This window comes from Colias philodice, chromosome 16, assembly GCF_061535455.1.
Source record: "Colias philodice isolate Cphi_HAF_F1 chromosome 16, ilColPhil1 Martin Lab GWU primary, whole genome shotgun sequence".
Lineage (NCBI taxonomy): Eukaryota > Metazoa > Arthropoda > Insecta > Lepidoptera > Pieridae > Colias > Colias philodice.
In genome coordinates this window covers 7801543-7818928 of record NC_143101.1, presented here as the reverse complement: position 1 = coordinate 7818928, position 17386 = coordinate 7801543, and the positions used below count along the sequence as shown (strand labels likewise).

The 17386-nt window shown below is 35.1% G+C and overlaps 2 protein-coding genes across 5 annotated transcripts in view; both read left to right on the top strand.

The window, feature by feature from the left end:
• Positions 1-4221, top strand: part of fdl (beta acetylhexosaminidase fused lobes) — a 147403-nt gene extending 143182 nt beyond the window's left edge. Inside the window, exon 6 of the transcript XR_016316783.1 lies at positions 4101-4221. The gene's annotated coding sequence lies outside the window, so the exon portion shown is untranslated. The remainder of the gene's footprint in view (positions 1-4100) is intronic.
• Su(var)2-10 (E3 SUMO-protein ligase Su(var)2-10) lies at positions 93-16932 on the top strand. 4 transcript variants are annotated; one of them, XM_089704645.1, is made up of 13 exons: positions 102-282; positions 1525-1659; positions 2104-2272; positions 3782-3927; positions 4927-5104; positions 5305-5406; positions 5658-5898; positions 6192-6426; positions 6782-6939; positions 10271-10465; positions 11091-11282; positions 15408-15498; positions 15748-16932. In XM_089704645.1, exons 2-13 carry the CDS (start codon positions 1553-1555, stop codon positions 15752-15754), a joined length of 1821 nt encoding a protein of 606 aa, XP_089560771.1. In that variant the 5' UTR covers positions 102-282; positions 1525-1552; the 3' UTR covers positions 15755-16932. The 4 variants fall into 4 exon arrangements, with proteins under 4 accessions (XP_089560773.1, XP_089560774.1, XP_089560771.1 ...); XM_089704646.1 differs by having other exon boundaries at positions 104-282; positions 2104-2209; XM_089704647.1 differs by lacking the exon at positions 1525-1659 and having other exon boundaries at positions 93-282.
• The last annotated feature ends 454 nt before the right edge of the window (positions 16933-17386 follow it).

The following is a 17386-nucleotide window of genomic DNA, read 5'->3' as shown; positions in this document are numbered from 1 at the left end:
TTGTTTAAGATATGTTATCGAGAGAACAGCAATTCCACAACGTATTTGCTGTGTACTTGATTCAGTAACAATTAACATATTTATTAATGAGAACATATGAGTTTGTCTATGCCGTATCCAATGTGGCCGCTCATCAGCAAGCGTCAAGAATAGTCAAGTTATGGCGTTTTGTGAAAGACGTTGATTGTTTTTAATTTTATAAGTGTTGTTAATGTCAGTGTAACTTTTATAACTTAAACTTAATATGAGTAGATATTACGATTATAGTAGCGCCATAGCATGGTAAGTAACATGAATCTATTGCTTACATTCATACCGTTTCTAATCTAAATACGTTTACAATACAATGTTTCATTGATTATTTATTAAAGTTATTAACCTTTCCGTAGTATAAAAAATAAACATAGGCATTCTAACTTGCTGTTGTATGTAAGTTTCGGATGCCGGTAAATATTTACAAATAGCAAACGTGGTTGTTTAATCCAAACCCCCCTACGATGTGTAACAGAACTAGATTATGGAGCACTGACTACTGAGCCCGAAAAAAACTAAATATTTTTTTTTTTTAATTTTCATTAAGATTCCTCTCTATAAAATTAAATTTATCGAAAACCCGGTTATAATTATTATTTTAAATTTTTAAATATTGTATTAAATTAAAATAATCCTGTATTGTAAATTATGGGGTTTTGATTTGGTGAACTACCTAGTTGTATTCACTATGTAGAATTGCTCTCTTCTTTCTGCAAAATATTCTTAATAATTAATGTTGGTTTATACTCACATTCATTTGTTTTAATTTAAGAACAACCCTCATGTTTTCCTTCTGAATTTTCCATTCAACTTAAGCATTCATTTAGTTCTGATTTATTTAGATTAATGCTAGTTACCATAAAGCTTTGTAATAAATACTAGGAGCTTTTTCTGAATCAATAAGCCAGAAGTATATCTTCACGTATATGCTACTTATTTTATTTTTCTGTTATAGTGGTGGTCCTTATTATCCTATTTCCACAATAACAACACTAGTACTAGCAAGTTGATCATTTATTTTTTTAGTTTGATGATACTTGTATATTTCTGGAAAATTTCCTTGGACAAGAAATTCAACTTATTTCTCTTACTGATCAGCTCCTGTTGTCCCAATAATTATCCTTATTTTGTCCATTATTTAAGGAATTAATTTTATTTTTTCCCTAGCTTCACAGCTGCAGTGGAATAATTTATCTGTTTTCTAAAACAAAAGGGACCGCCAACATTATTACAAATCTTTATCTTCGTTTTCGGCTTTGCGGTTTGTCCGATTTCAAGCTGCAAGACATGTTTTAACCATTGTAGACATTGAATGGGTAATTATTCAATTGCAGATGTTTAAGCCTCCCTTAATCCCAGCAAATGTAACTTCGGTAAGAGAAATAAGATGTCGCGTTGTCAAGGATCTACGAAATTTTCCAGAGCTTCACCAATACTGCCTTAAGCTGTGTAATAGCATTGTCTGTCCGTTTGCGGACTCCTTAATTTCAGTTGACATGAAAAAAGTTGGTCGTCAACAATGGTTAAAACAAGGTCTTCAGCGAGGGTAGTCAACGCTGCCCAGAGTGCACCAGCCACAAATGGAAATTCTTCTGAAATAAGAACCAAAAATAAGGGCTATTCTAGGCAAGTGTCAATAATTTGCGATTGTGGCGCAAGCTCCAGTCAGTAGGATTCAACTTGCTGACCAGCTCATAGAAAGCTTTAAGCAGGCTATTCAATGTTAACCGGTGTGTCTGTCTATGTAGACTATAAAGATACTTGGGAGAAACCCTCTACTGTAATCTGTCCAACGCTGATATGCAAGGACAAGTGTTCTTGATGATTATTTCTAATTTTATTATCACATTTCACATATTGTCCTTGTATGTCTATTGAAAAATTCCAGGAATGAATAGGTCTTTTTCAATAAAAATTAATATTATAGAAAACGAAGCATGAATACATAGATGTTATGTCTAGCTTGGTGGTGGGTGTTTTGTTCCGCCAGAGACAGAAAATGCATGTTATATGTGTGATGTAGGAATATTGAGGATATTCTTTGTATAATTGAGAAATTTGTGGTTTCAGGAACAACCAGGGGATACAGTCTGGTGCAACGGGCACAAACTCGCAAGGCAAAGACCCGCTGGCGCCCGCGCTCCAGGGCTCCCGCAACATGTACCAACACCCAGTGGTCAGTGGGTACAGTATAGTCAATAATCCACAGGATTCCAGGTCACAGACACTACCAGTCACGGTTAGTGTTCTTTGTGTTTGGTGTTGTGCAGTTTGTGTCACCTGTCAGCATTGTATTTCGTTTAGTTTTGATTTGGTTCCCTAGTAAATGCATGTATGTTTTGTTGGGTAGTATCCAGGCTTTTAGAAGTTGAGTATGTAACGTATTATTATAAAGTGATAAGGTTGAAAACAAAAGTTTACTCTCAATATAGGAAAAGTTCTGGTGGAGATTCTTGCATCTGATAGATAAAACCTAAAAGTCAACTAGCTTATGAAATTTTGAGAAATAAGATGCAGATTGACGACTCATCACATCATGATCTTATGGATTTTCTGTTGTTTATGTACTGATTATATACTTTCACCTTATATGGTATACCTCCTTTTATATAAATAATATCTAATGGTATAGCTTATACCTAAAGGCATTAGGGACTGGAATGAAATTTATGTTTGTGCAAGATTATTTAGTTTAGTATTCCTTAGGTCTTTATAATGGTTTTATGTGTTGTAGTTTGTGTAATTTGTGTTTGTTTTGTAGGAATGAAAGTGTATGAAATTAAATGTTTAGTTTTATGTATTTATTTGTGCGATTATTTCTGGGACTGAAAATATTTTTGTCTACAATCTTCACAAATTCACATTTGTCCTCTTTGTTAAAAGCTTGCTTATAGCCAGTTTTAGTTCTGTTCAGTTCAACCCATGCTGATATTTTTTTATAAAAATTCAAAAATAGTGTCTGTAGCTCCTAAATGTTATCTCTAGAAATTCACAATGTGCATAATAATGTTGAATAGTTGAGATACAGGTGTAGAAAAACATATTTAATATTATTTTTTGCAATAACAAAACCATTTTATGATATTTGCAAGCTTAGCATATTATATTAATAGATATTCTGTGAAAGTGTGTTTGCTTGTCTTTCTTTCACGTCGCAATGAAACGATTTTGTGATATGATTTTTGTGTTGGGAGATAGAAGGCTAGCGATTAACATCAATTATTATAATTATTCTATAATAAAGTTACCAGTTACCACTTAACATTTAAAAAAAGAAAAGTTTTTTTGGTTTTAATTAATTTTAATTTTAATTAATTTCAAAGCAAAACTTAAAAAACTAAGTCTTGATGTAAAAGAATCATTATTTTTTACAAGAAAGCTATGTTTATTATTTACCTATGCATTATATTTTTGTTATTCCGAGCAAAGCCGTGACAAACAACCAATACATTGAATAAAAATAAATAAATAAACACTTAATTTTAATATTTTTGAATATAAATGGTAATAGCAGCTTCGGAATAAAAAATGTATGCGTGTACTAGAGTACACACGTAAGAAGTGAAACTTCTTTATGACCTTAAAAATGTCACGAGTATGGCGTAACGCAAAAATGTCACGAGTACGGCGTAACGCAAAAATGTCACGCGTACGGCGTAACGCAAAAATGTTACACTAAATTTTTGTCCAACCCCGATAAAGAAGTTTCACTTCAATAAATGTTTGAGTTTAAATGTTGTTTCGTCAGGGCCACCAAAACCCCATGTACGCTAGCAGCATGTACCACGGGTACGGCGGGTCGGGGGGCGCCACGCTCGCGCCGATGCCGTCCCCCTCCCCCTCCGCGCAGATACCGCCGCCCTTCCCCGTGCACCCTGATGTTAAGTTTAAGAAGTGAGTAGTGTATAAATGGTTTATTTAATGGGATGTGTAAAATTTGTTACAGTCTGTCCAGCCAAAACTGATCCCAGTAAAGGGCTGCAAATTTAAAAAATATGGACCTGGTAACATCGGCTTTAGTAGGAAAAAAACATTTTGATATTCTTAGAGGTGATCATAGTATACAGGGTGTCCCACTATTGGTATACTAAGCGCGAAGAGACTTGTAGTTTTGCATACACTGATCACGTAAAAAATACTCGAACAACAAAATTACGTCAAAAACTTTTTGCTACATTTTTCCTTAAAATCCACGTTCTCTTCTCTAGCTTCGCACAGCCAGCATATACCACTTCGCTAATGTGAGCATTTTGTCTATGAAAACATAATCATAAACGATAGCTCACGTGCGGGTGGCAAAGTTGGACGAGTTGCTTATTACGGGCGTACACATAGAGTTTTAAGAATTCATCTATTTGGAAAAAAAATGCGTCTGGAATTTTATAAGTATTTTTTACGTACTCAGCGTATGCAAAACTATAACCTCCTTTGAGCTTAGTATACCGTCAGTGGGACACCCTGTATAGGTAAATTAGGTACACAACACAACAGGATTGAAACGTTATTAAAGCAAATGATTTGAACCGTTTTCAACAAAACTGACAACTAACTACGCCATGATGACATTCCATAGTGTGGCCGCTACAAAAAACACTGGGTTCAGCTTTGGATGGCCAGACTCTAGTAATGGTGATTTTATTTTGTTTGTCATAAATCTGTGTATGTATGTGCAACGCAAGGACCGACCTTGGGTAGTATGGCTGAATGATGACAAATTTGTCAGCGATGGATACAATTCGCAGTGCTTTTAGTGTATGCAAGGCATAAAATCAGAATAAAAACCATCAACTTATTCAGTTGTTTGCTATTTCAAGTATCAGACATTGAAAGAGCATATGCAATTTCATCTATTTAAACCTAGCAGTACTTTATAAATAGTTTAATTATTACCAGGCTACCATTCTACGATGTATTGGCGGAACTCATGAAGCCATCTACCATGATGCCGATGCAAGCTGGTCGGATGCAAGAAGGCACATTTATATTCCACCTCACACCGCAACAGGCAACGGAAATCGCTTCAGGGAAAGATGTTGTTGGCACTAGTAATAAACTGGATTATGTTATACAGGTATTGTTGACACATAACTTTATAATTTTTGCTTTTAAAGCTTGAACACACACACTTTTATAGCTTGAATACAGGGTGACTCGAGTAATCAGTAGCATGCTGAGAAAAAAATTATGGCAATGATGTTGTATAAGTTTAACTTACACTGAATATAAAGCAATGTCCATTTATAAATATTTAATGTATGTTACTTTCAACAGGCGCAGCTAAGATTTTGTCTATTAGAAACTTCATGTGAACAAGAAGACTACTTCCCACCTAGTGTTAATGTTAAAGTAAACAATAAGATGTGTCCACTACCAGTAAGTATTTCCTAATAATTACTTTAAGTCTCTTTAATTCTTTAAATACATAATATAACGATTGATAAAAATTAGTTTGTTGTTATTTGGATTGTTATTTTTGGTAAAAATATTATAAAGATTTAATTATGTATACATTTTTCTTTATTATTGTCAGTTCTATCAATGCGGAAATCACCTCTTATTATCGTCCACTGTATACTTCTCAAACTAAACAAATACTTGTGGTTCATAGTCTGCTTTATTTCCAGAACCCAATTCCCACAAACAAGCCCACACCAGAACCAAAGCGGCCTCCGCGGCCAGTCAACATTTCATCCCTCGTCAAACTGTCCCCAACTGTAGCGAACACAATACATGTATCATGGGCTGCTGATTTTACAAGAGCCTATGTATTGAGCGTGTTTATGGTTAAGAAGCTCACGTCAGCGGAACTGCTGCAGCGGTTAAAGAATAAGGGGACCAAGAATCCGGATTATACTAGATCGCTTAGTGAGTTGGTTTGGTTATGTTGTGTAGGAAAAATGAATATCTAAATTACTATATGAATTACTTCATAACATTGTGAATACAAGGAGTAATGAACTCTTGTTTGTTCAGCATAAAGTAAGGTAATATAAAAAGTAACTAGTTGTAATGTTCTGTTACAGTAAAATCATTCAGCTGCTGTATTATTTACATTGATTCACTGCAAACAACTGTTAAATACTGGAAAAAAGTGCTGTTCATTAAAATTTTCATACCTTAAAGTTGTTACAAGATACTCATTGATCTGTTGTCCACAGTCAAAGAGAAGCTCTCAGAAGACTACGACAGTGAAATAGCAACAACTTCACTCCGCGTCTCACTAATGTGCCCGCTCGGCAAGATGCGCATGTCGTGCCCGTGCCGGCCGGCGAACTGCCCGCACCTGCAGTGCTTCGACGCGTCGCTGTTCCTGCAGATGAACGAGCGGAAACCCACGTGGCTGTGCCCCGTGTGCGACCGCCCCGCGCCTTATGACTCCCTGGTAGTTGACGGGTGAGACAATTTATAGAGTTTCAATATAAGTATGCATCTTTTATATTTTTGGTACATTATTTTTATTTATGTTATCATTTTTTTCTATTAAAGAAGTTAGAATGGGTATTAAATGTTTGATTAAAGTAAATTATAATCTGCTAATCTATAATAAAAGCTGAGGAGCTATAAAGCTAAAAAATCAAAGAAATTTAAATTGTTTAACTATGATAATGGAAAAAAGAACTCCTGGTTCGAGTTCAAGTAGAGAATACAAGTGTAATATTGACAGGTCTTAGGCAATTTTGTTGCTTATTTCACGTAGCCTTATCTTCTACTATAACAAAAGCTTCAATACATATTATATTCTGTGCAGATACTTCCAAGAGGTGCTCACGTCCGGGCGGCTGGCGGGCGACTGCAACGAGATCCAGCTGCACGCGGACGGCAGCTGGTCGGCGCACGCGCCGCCGCCGCGCGTGCCGCAGGTCGCGCCCGCCGCAGAGCCCGTCACGCTCATACCGGACGATCTGGGTGCGTTGTTTCACTACATTGGTTAACGCACTTTTGTTTGTGTTAAGGCCTTAATAGGGGCTAACGACCTTGCTAGGTGATTTACAAGGTGGGATCGGGGGACCGGCGCGAATCTACCGTAGTAAAAGTACGTATAAAAATTATTAAAAAGATATTTGGATATGGAATCAAAATTTAAATTTTAAAACAACCATGCCCGGTGTTTCAATTTCATAAACACACTGTAAAAACACTACAATAATGACGTTATATTGACTTAGCGTTTTGGTTTAAAGTCCAAATATCGACCTCAGTTCACGATTTTTTTCCAAAAAACCTGATTGTAAAATAAACAAACATACATTTTTTTTAGATATGTACAATGTACATTAAGAATCTAAGAAGAAAAACGGTTATAACTAGACTTAATTTTCAGTATTAAAAGGGAATTCTGCCCGATTCAGGCCTTAAGAATTTCTTCATTAAGGTGATGAATTAATTTTTCTAACATTTACGGCCCTTTTTAAACCTTCGTAATTTTTATATTATTAAAGTTGTCGTGATGAAAATTCTTGACAAGAAGTTCAATAGTAACACAATACGTCTACCGTTTTAGAAACATGATTCCATGATATTTTCTCGATAGAAAAAAAATACAAAGTTCTCATTGTTATTTTTTTTTAATCTCTGGCATCTTCAAAATAACAAACGTAAAGTTACGACTTTTTGGATATTAACTATAAAATATACAACCTATACGTCTACCGTGTTAGAATTTTGAAATATGCGATGGTTTTGAAATAAACAAGAAATACTTGAAATTAGCGCCTGACCAGCCAATATAGCGAGAGCCGCCCTGTACCTTCCTACCCCGATCGCTGCACGAGTCATCCCCGCTACGGCCGTCACACGGGGAACTTGTGTCGCTCGCGCAATCGTAACAAAGGGTGACAACACGATAAGACAAAATGAGACAAATGGGGACAATAAAGAAAATAAGAAGAAGAAACATAAAGGTTGGAGGAAAAAGAATGCTTACAATTGGAACAAATTAATGAAGTAAGTTGGTTTTATTTTAAATTTGATGATAATTGTATTATAGACGATGTTTGATATGTACCCCTGTTTTAAGTACATAACGAATGTGTAAGATTTTTTCATTTATAGCATAAATAATCTTTTCAGAAATCCGGAATCCAGAAGGAAAATAAACCCACTGATTGTTCACAATGTGAACCCACTCCTTCGTAAGTACCTTTATTCAGTCAAAAATGTATGTTATCAACGCTCTACTGGTTTTATCGCATGATTCCATTTTTAGCAAAAAGCAACAAAGTGCAAAGAAATAAAAAATCATGGTGAACTTAGTGGAAGTATGGTGGACGTAATATGGAATTATGGAACAGGAGCTCGTTGGAGTAGTATTATATTTTAAAAAAAATACGAAAAAATTTCAAGAATTTCTTAGTAGGTGGTAGATAAGTATGTTGTATAAAGAATTTGATGTTGATATTTATTTCATTTATACTTACTACACCTGTGCGGGAAATTGCTTAGTACTAAAACCGGTTTATATTCATATTTACATAGTAATGTGAGTTTTCATTTCGAAAAATTTTGTGTAAGTATATTAAATTGAGTTCCTGGGTGATCTGGAAACACAATTGGGCCCGGAGGATTGCGCTGCAGTCACTCCTCCTAATCACATGAACCGATTTGGATGAATATTTGTGTGCACATTTCATTGTTGTGGGATGATTGGTTGATTCGCTTTCACATTAGCTAATATTATGTATTTTTGTTGTTAGAAAGTAAACTTAATTTAATGTTTATAATACATTATTATTGGTATAAATAAGCCAGTGTTCGTCTCACATTGCTGTACGGTCTGCCTACCTATCCTACCAGGGCCTAACTTTGTTCTGGCTATTTTATTTTGATTATTTGTAATGAATAATTACAATAAATTATAATAGAGTGCAAAAAATAAATACATGCGTCAATATATTTTGTGATTTTTTTAAACAATTTTTTTATTTAAAAAAATATCATTCCAACCGCGGCTTTGCCCGCGTGGAATTAGGTTATATCGTGAATCCTGTTTTATCCCACAGAAGTGTTCAGTTCGGATAAAAAGTATCCTATGTGTAAATCCAGGCAATTAGCTATATTTTATCAAAATTGGTAATGTAGTCTTGACGTGATTAAGTAACAACTAACAAAAAAATATACAAATTAACATCCAAAGTTTCGCATCAGTTTTACTGTATTAGCGATATCTTCCACTCTTGACTTTGACTGAGAAGAATTAGGGTTTATAACTTCTTTCAGAAATAGTACCTTTCATTTCTGGGCATGATGTAATATCTACGTCAGCATCAAATTCTATCTTAATCAATTCAGTAGTCCGCGTAATTAGGTACCATTTCATTTTTTCAGAGTAACAATATTTTTTGTTATTTTAAAGATTATTTATAACCTGTATTATTTTGTAATAAAGTAAACATTACGAAATAATAATAATTAATAATTATTAATAATGTCTAAGTAGTTGTTAAAAAGAAGATAATTTTGTGTTTATAAGCAAGAAAATAAAACCAATAAATCAACAATCAAATATATGTATAACAATATTATAACTGTATGACGACTCCATACATGTTTGTCCCGAGTCGGCCAGCGGCAGCGCGGCGAGTTTGCAAGAATGACTTCGCGCACACCCGCGTTCGCGATAGCGAGCTATTAGACTCCGCCCGCCAAGCAGTGGATTTTTTTTTGTGTATCGTCTTAAGTATGTGATGCCCATACTCGCCTACGGCGTATCCGCTTATAGTCTAGCGACTGATCGCAGATATAATTAAAAAAAAAGTATGTGATTGCAAGGTAGATTTGTACGGATTTCATTCATATTTGTCGTGATTGGAAACATCTATCTAGATATTGAACATCTATCAGCGATTTTCATAAGCTGTTTTGTTAGTTATTAGTTTTTACCAAAATTTGTTATATTATGTTAATGTTGCAAGAATTGTTTTAAACTTCACCAAACATAATTTTCTTGCACATATTATATTGCTATCATTATTTTCTGATGATTGTCGCTTTCAAATGTAATTTGTGTAATAAGTGATACAATCCATACTAATATTATAAATGCGAAAGTAACTCTGTCTGTCTGTCTGTTACTCAATCACGCCTAAACTACTGAACCAATTTGCATGAAATTTGGTATGGAGATATTTTGATACCCGAGAAAGGACATAGGCTACCTTTTATTGTGAAATATGTACCACGGGCGAAGCCGGGGCGGACCTCTAGTGTGTAATAAGTAATTAATATTGTACACCGACAGAAGTGATACCGCTGGACAGTAACGGAGCGAAGAAAGCGGCGGTTGGTGAGAACCGAACGCCGAAATCGACAGAAGTATTGGTTGATCTCACATCCGACTCGGAGGACGAGTTGCCGCTCAAACGGAAGACACCCGCACCCAAGTTTTCACCAATTGCACCTGTAACACCCAAAGAAGAGAGTTATTCCTCAAATGGTATGAAATTATTTGTACCTAAATATGTATTATGTACTTAAATTGAATTTTTGACATTTTAAATTTTCTTCTCACTTTTACTATCATTACTTCTAGGCATTGTGATGATGATGAAAGTAAGACCATGTTTTGAAAATATGGCTAAATTACTTCCTTTTGAGGAAAACATTTCAAATACTCAATTGAGAAAATCTTTCAACGTCGTTTTAATAACCTGTCTAGTGTCTATACTATATTAACATGCGTTAAGCCACAGCTGTCGACCACCACGTCAATCCGCCATTGAGATAATATTACTACGTATGGAGGAGACACCACGAACAAAATCTGTGCGCCATTTTTTTGCTCTAACTAAGTTTTAAAAATTATTATCTAGTTAGGTACTTGCCGATGAAAAGTTATGTTAGTTACTTTTCCGTATTATTTATATTATTTGTGCAATATCGTAACACACACGAAGGCATATTTCATGCGTTTCACTTTAAAACAAATAAAAAATGAACGTGCAGTTAAGCCATATGGCTTATGTTGAGCGGAACATAAGTGATGTAGGCGGTGTCGTCTCCATATGTATATCTCAATGCAATCCGCTCCATAATTCTAATGTCTAACCTGCGTACATCAGCCGAAGCAGTCTCATCGAGCGGCTACAGATCCCCGAGCGGCGCGTGCGGTGTGATCTCGCTGGACAGCCCCTCGCCCCCCGCGGCCCCCGCGCCCACCTCGCCCCGCGCGCCCCTCGCACACACCGCGCATACAGCACACACCACGCACCCCACGCACCCGCCTGATGAGCCTGATAAACAGACTGAACACTGTAAGTACGAAGTGTGGAAGTGCTCGGTGCGTCCTGCTTGCCTGGTACTTGTTACCAGCAATCGGGATATTGTTTGTAAAGGACAATGTCACTAGAACATGTCATAGCCAATCTGGCTGTTTCTGCGCCGTGCCCACACACCTGCCTGATGAGCCTGATAAACAGACTGAACACTGTAAGTATGCGATCGCCTGCTGCGTCCTGCTCGCCTGGTACTTGTAACAAGAAACTGAGATATTGTTTGAAAAGGGCAATGTCACTAGACATGTCATAGCTGGCTGTTTCTTCGCCATGCCCACACACCTGCCTGATGAGCCTGATAAACAGGCTGAACACTGTCAGCCGTACAAATAAACGAGTTATAACATTTTATGCAAAGAATAAACTAAGAATAAGGAAAAATCATACAAATAAACACGAAATAAATGTAACCTAGTATAACTTCGTAATAAGTATTCATACTAATGCTATTCCGTCCTTATTACGGCTACCACCCTAGTATAAGTCTGACATAACCGAGTTATAACATATCTTTTAGTACATTGTGCTGTGTTTTACAAGTTTTAGAAGCAATTTTCAATCTAAATTTGAGATAATAGCAATGAGAGTAATACGAGAAGTAGGAAAAGTTGAGCAAATTAATAATTTCATTACGTACCTACCTATTGAAATGGAAAATTTTGTAAGAAATGTCAAAATATACGAAATTATGAAAAACCCTTTTGATATTTATAATGATTTATTTATTTACAACATGCGCCAAACCATACATACATAAAACTTATTTCTAAACTTATCACAATAATATACACTTTCGTTGAAAATATAAATCTTCTAAGCCTGGAGTTGTATGTTTTGAGTACCAGTTATTTGGCAACTCTTTATCTCAAAGTGGGTTTATCTTCTGTTCTCCAGATATTGGATAGCGTTATCTATCATTTGCTTGCATATTTAATGATGATATACATATTTAAATTATTTCCAATAAATATTTAAAAAATAAATAAACAGAACATCGTATGATGAAACTTCACAACAAATTCGACAAAGTCAAACGAGCGTCAGCAAAATGACAGCACCAAGGCTTAACCGTAGACAATTTCAATGTTTTTCATAATTTTGTGAATGAATTGCGACGTTGCCGCTTCGCGCCTATTGCATAGCGTGAGCATAGATACATCGACGTTATTCCAAATTTATTTGTAAGAAATTATGACATCCTTATTCTTTATTTATTCTTATCATATCTATGCATTGCATAAGGTTTGAATAAGCAAGTTTTTATTTGTACGGCTGTGTAAGTATTAAGTACACTCAATACTTTGTATGCAAGCACTTGCTACGTTCTGTTCGCCTGGTACTAGACACGTGTAACCTGGATTAGAAACTGACGGGTGTATCGCATCTGCTACGTTCTGTGTAAACCGCGCGGACCTGTATCGAATATTTTATGAAATGCCTAGGCTGTTTATTATTTGCGTCGCGTCTTTAGGTCATACAGCACATAGGCTTATTCCACACACCCGTCGGATGAACCTGATAAACAGACTGAACACTATAAGTAAGTAAGGCTTAAGTTTGCATACTATAAGCACAGTATTACCATTATTTCCTACAGTAAGGAATCGCCTTTGATGTCGCGCGATGCCGCCGCCAGCGTAGGTACTTACGCTGCCACACGAAAATACGCTAGGGTTGCAACAAATGGGAAATAAAACAATTGTGATTATTAATATTATGATGAAATATTCTTTATTCATATGTACATTCAAAATAATTGCGATTATTAAATCTGATGTAATTATTTGTTCATAAATATATAATTACAGATATTGCACTGCTAAATATTATTTACGTGGACACTTTATTTTTGGATGTTCTTAATTGTATATTATAACATTTAACTAAGTAATGCATTCGCATTGGGATGTACAATCTGATTATAAAATAATGAGGACAACATATACATAGCTTTGATTTTAATTCAACAGATACAATTAATACAATCTTTCTGAAATATTGTTTCCTTCTGGGATTTCAATGTAGATTTACATCCGTAATAGACTACAAGCCCGCATATGAAAAAAATATGGGTCAAATGAACCACCAGGGGTCATATCTAGAACGAAAGAAGAGCAAAAAATAATAAGATTCATCACTATGCCGTCACTTGTAAGCTGTCCAACTGAGTGCAGATGAGAATTGAAAAGTACAGGTAGACTCGGTAAATTTTGGTCATATATTTTTGTACGGCATTCTTAACCATCGATAGATCCATTAAAAATAATAAGAAACCGCTCAGTGCCGTATAAAAATGTTGGTCCACCAAGTCGGAATTTTTATTTAATTTCCGAGAGTTACCGGGGGTAAATTTGGTCATTTGACCATGTACGGCATCTGTGTCATACTATTGCTATACTGCTTTTAATCCATTATTCCGCAACACCGTACAAAAATCATGGGGACAAGGGGAAAAAATCGAGAGTTGCAATCCCCTCTCTTTCCCCACTCCAGGGGGTCATTTGACACAACACGAAATAAATTTATTTTTAAAGTATTTTATGCATAGATAATATTTTTTCATGTGCCGTACATTTTCGTTGGTTCAAAGGGGAAAAATCTGAAAAAGAAAAAATCCATATAACGAAATGTTTGCTTTATATTTTGATAATAAAATATAAATACAGTGTAAACTCTATATAACGTCACTTAAGGGACCGTGCATTTTTCGACGTTATAGAGAGTGGTCGTTAAATGGAGAGAAAGGGAAAATTGCATGATTGGTCCCGAGACAGGAATATTATTTTGACATTGCCTATGAAACCATGTTATCATTGCTTGATCAAGGTCTTCATTTTGAGATTTCTTCAATTTTTTGGCAGATCGTCCATCTTCTTCGGCATGCAGAATTTTTTCTTTATTTTTCCACACGGTAGACACGGTGGGGCGACTAAATCCAAACCGTCTCCCAACATCACTAATTTTTTCACTAGCTTCTATAGCACGTATTAATGAAACTTTTTCGTCCATACAAAGATTTTCTTTTACTCGCCATTCTTGCAGTTTGAGGGTTGTAGGCAACTGAGAGATTATGATAACGTGTAACTAACGAAAGCCAAGTAGTTGAGGTGAACATGTGTAAGTTCATTCACACAACAAACAAATGACTGCATTTCTTAGAATCTTCGGTATGCCAGTAAAAAAGAATGTACACAACTACATTTTCATTGATTTCGGCAACTTAGTCAGTACTTCCTAGTTCTAGTTCCTAGTGGTAATGTCTTATTGTGATCGTTAATTAGAGTGAGCGTGATGCTATATGGAGTGTATTATTGTATAGACAACAATATAAACCAACCAAAGTCGAGAAATCTTGACGTTATACGGAGTTTGACGTTAAATGGAGTGTCGTTATATAGAGTTTACACTGTATACATTAATATTAAGAAGCTCGAGGTGGTTAATTATCACCTTGGAAAGTCGGAGTCAAGTGGAATGGACTCCGTTAAATTGATGAACTAATAAAAAAGCTATGAACGAAAAGATGTGAATTATATATATGCGGGCTTGTAGTCTATAAACCGAACAGTTTGTGCGCGCCAAAACAGAATATGTAAGTACCTATGTATAATAAAATTATTACACAAAAAATACGACTGCGTCATCCTTTCGCGCTAGGTAAAGCAAACTAAGCGTGTTTGCTTTACGCGGCCCGCGTCGCCCGACCCCCGCAAGTTCCCCTCCGTTTCTCTGCACAAGTACATTCGTCGCACTACTGTAGGAAATAATGGTAATACTGTGCTATAAGTATGCGAGCAGCTGTTTTGTCCCGCAGCTATTTGGCTAAATCAGCCTCTTCATAAATATCCTAGGCTATTTTTTAAACGGCGTCTTTTAATAAAAAAAACGCGGTCTAAAGAAGTTTCACTTCATAACTTATGATCAAAGCAAAACTTCCTGCGCGTGTTTTTTAATGAGCGATACAATAGATCTTGCAAATCAGGTGTTTGCTTCACTATTAATTCATATATCGCCGTTCGGACATTTTTTAACGACCTTTTGATTTGATAGTGTGTAGAGTTGTTTACAATAACTAACAAGTCAATGATTAACATATTTTCGCAGGCACAAGTAACAGCGACCGTGAGAACGAAACATCACCTTCACATTGGGCTCCGTACGCTGACTCTGCGCGGGATTCGCAAGACTATCGAAGGTAATTACTAATTAACTTCATTTATGTATAACTTTAAAATGTTATATGTATTTTATAAAATGTGATGTCCAAAATTGTATCAAATAACTTAACCAAAAAAACATTTACAATTCGTAGATCCCGTTATTAGGGAAAATTTATGTTATGAAATAATCAAATCATATCAAATAAACATATTCGATTTGATTATTTAAGTATATTCTTCATATAAAACAATTTGACGTTTCAGAACATTTGTTTATTCACCAGATACTGACTGAGGGACAAGAGTGGCCGGCCGGCGTACGCCAGCGGTCATTCTTCTGACGAGGAATCTACATACGAAGTGCCCGTTATTCAACCATAATAATATAAACTATCGAACTAATCAGTGTTTAAAACATCAATAAAGATTTTCAAATTTAATACATTTCATTTCCACGGCTCAAATGTTGGTACAATGCAATTTTGAACTTGAACTTGTATGGAAGGTTCCATACAAGTTGTTTCTAATGCAAATAAAATACTGACCGTAACAATCATAGTGTAGCGGACATTATAAATATTCCATATTATAGATAAGTATTTCTACATGTCGGAAATTATCGTACAATTATATAATATGTATTTACAAACACTCCTTTTCATTACATCTCGATTAGTTGACCTCTAAGAAATCTCACAGAATGATAGTAAATTAACAGTTAGATAGTAAATAATTACGATTAGCTTTTGTTACCTGATATTATTTAAATCTAAATAAGTCCGATGCAATGACTCTACTATTATGTATGTGTGCGTGTACAATCTTCATTGTAAAGGTGTAAAACCAAATAATATGTGTATGAATAATTTTATTTACGAACTCCTTTTTCATTAGAATTTAATTAGATTAAATGCGCATTGATTGGCAATTATTGAAATTTTCATTTAACAGATATTAAAAATTATTTAAATGTTTTTTTTTATACTTTATTGTCTACATATTTATCAAAAATGAAATGACAAAAAGTAGTGTCCAAAATACCTTAATGAATTTCAATGTCAAACTTGGTCAAAAATTATACTAAGCTAGTAACAGAAGTTAAAATATTGATTTCTGGCTACTCGCCCCGGCTCCGGGCAGTTTTAAAATTTTTAAGTTATTAATTTATTATCGCAAACTAATCGGAGACAAATGCAACAAAAATAAAAAAAATCCGTTCAGCCGTTCTCGAGTAATAAGTTGTGTAATAAACACGTCTTTTTATAGTAATAGACGTTGCCTAAAGAAACGTTTGAAATATTTATTTGTATTTAAAATTAAGAAGTAGCATACTTATAATATTACTTTAATAAAGTGTTTGTGACGGCGCTTATATAGTGCTCTTACTTACATTTTAATGATTTAATGTTAATAACTAAGATTATATCGTAAGGTAGACACAATAAATACAATAAATGTAAATATGAGAATATTGTGTTTTAATATTTCCCCAAAAATATATTTTCGCAACAAATTAACACTAGTTTATTTATCCCACAGAATATATATACTCAGGGGAGATTTATCCTCCCTTAGATATAAGTTATAACAGACTAAAGTTAAGTTACTTAACATTTTCGATAGTTAGCAAGTCAAAAGGTCAATGGCCTAAGACGAAGCTTTAATTGTTAGATAATTATTATAATGAATGGGCGTCCATGACTATGCCGCCGACGACACTTCAATCGTTATCTATTCACTGGATAAATCCGCGATAGTAAATGCTGCGGCGGCAGACGCCGCCGGTCATAATCAGTATGCGCCCTTCTCATTTTTCTACAGCCTGTAAAAAGGTCGCCATCTCCCTCTCGCTAGAAGCGTGCAACATAAAGACATCCCGCTCACTCCCATGTCGTACCGGTCTCGGTAGGTACCGGGGGACAC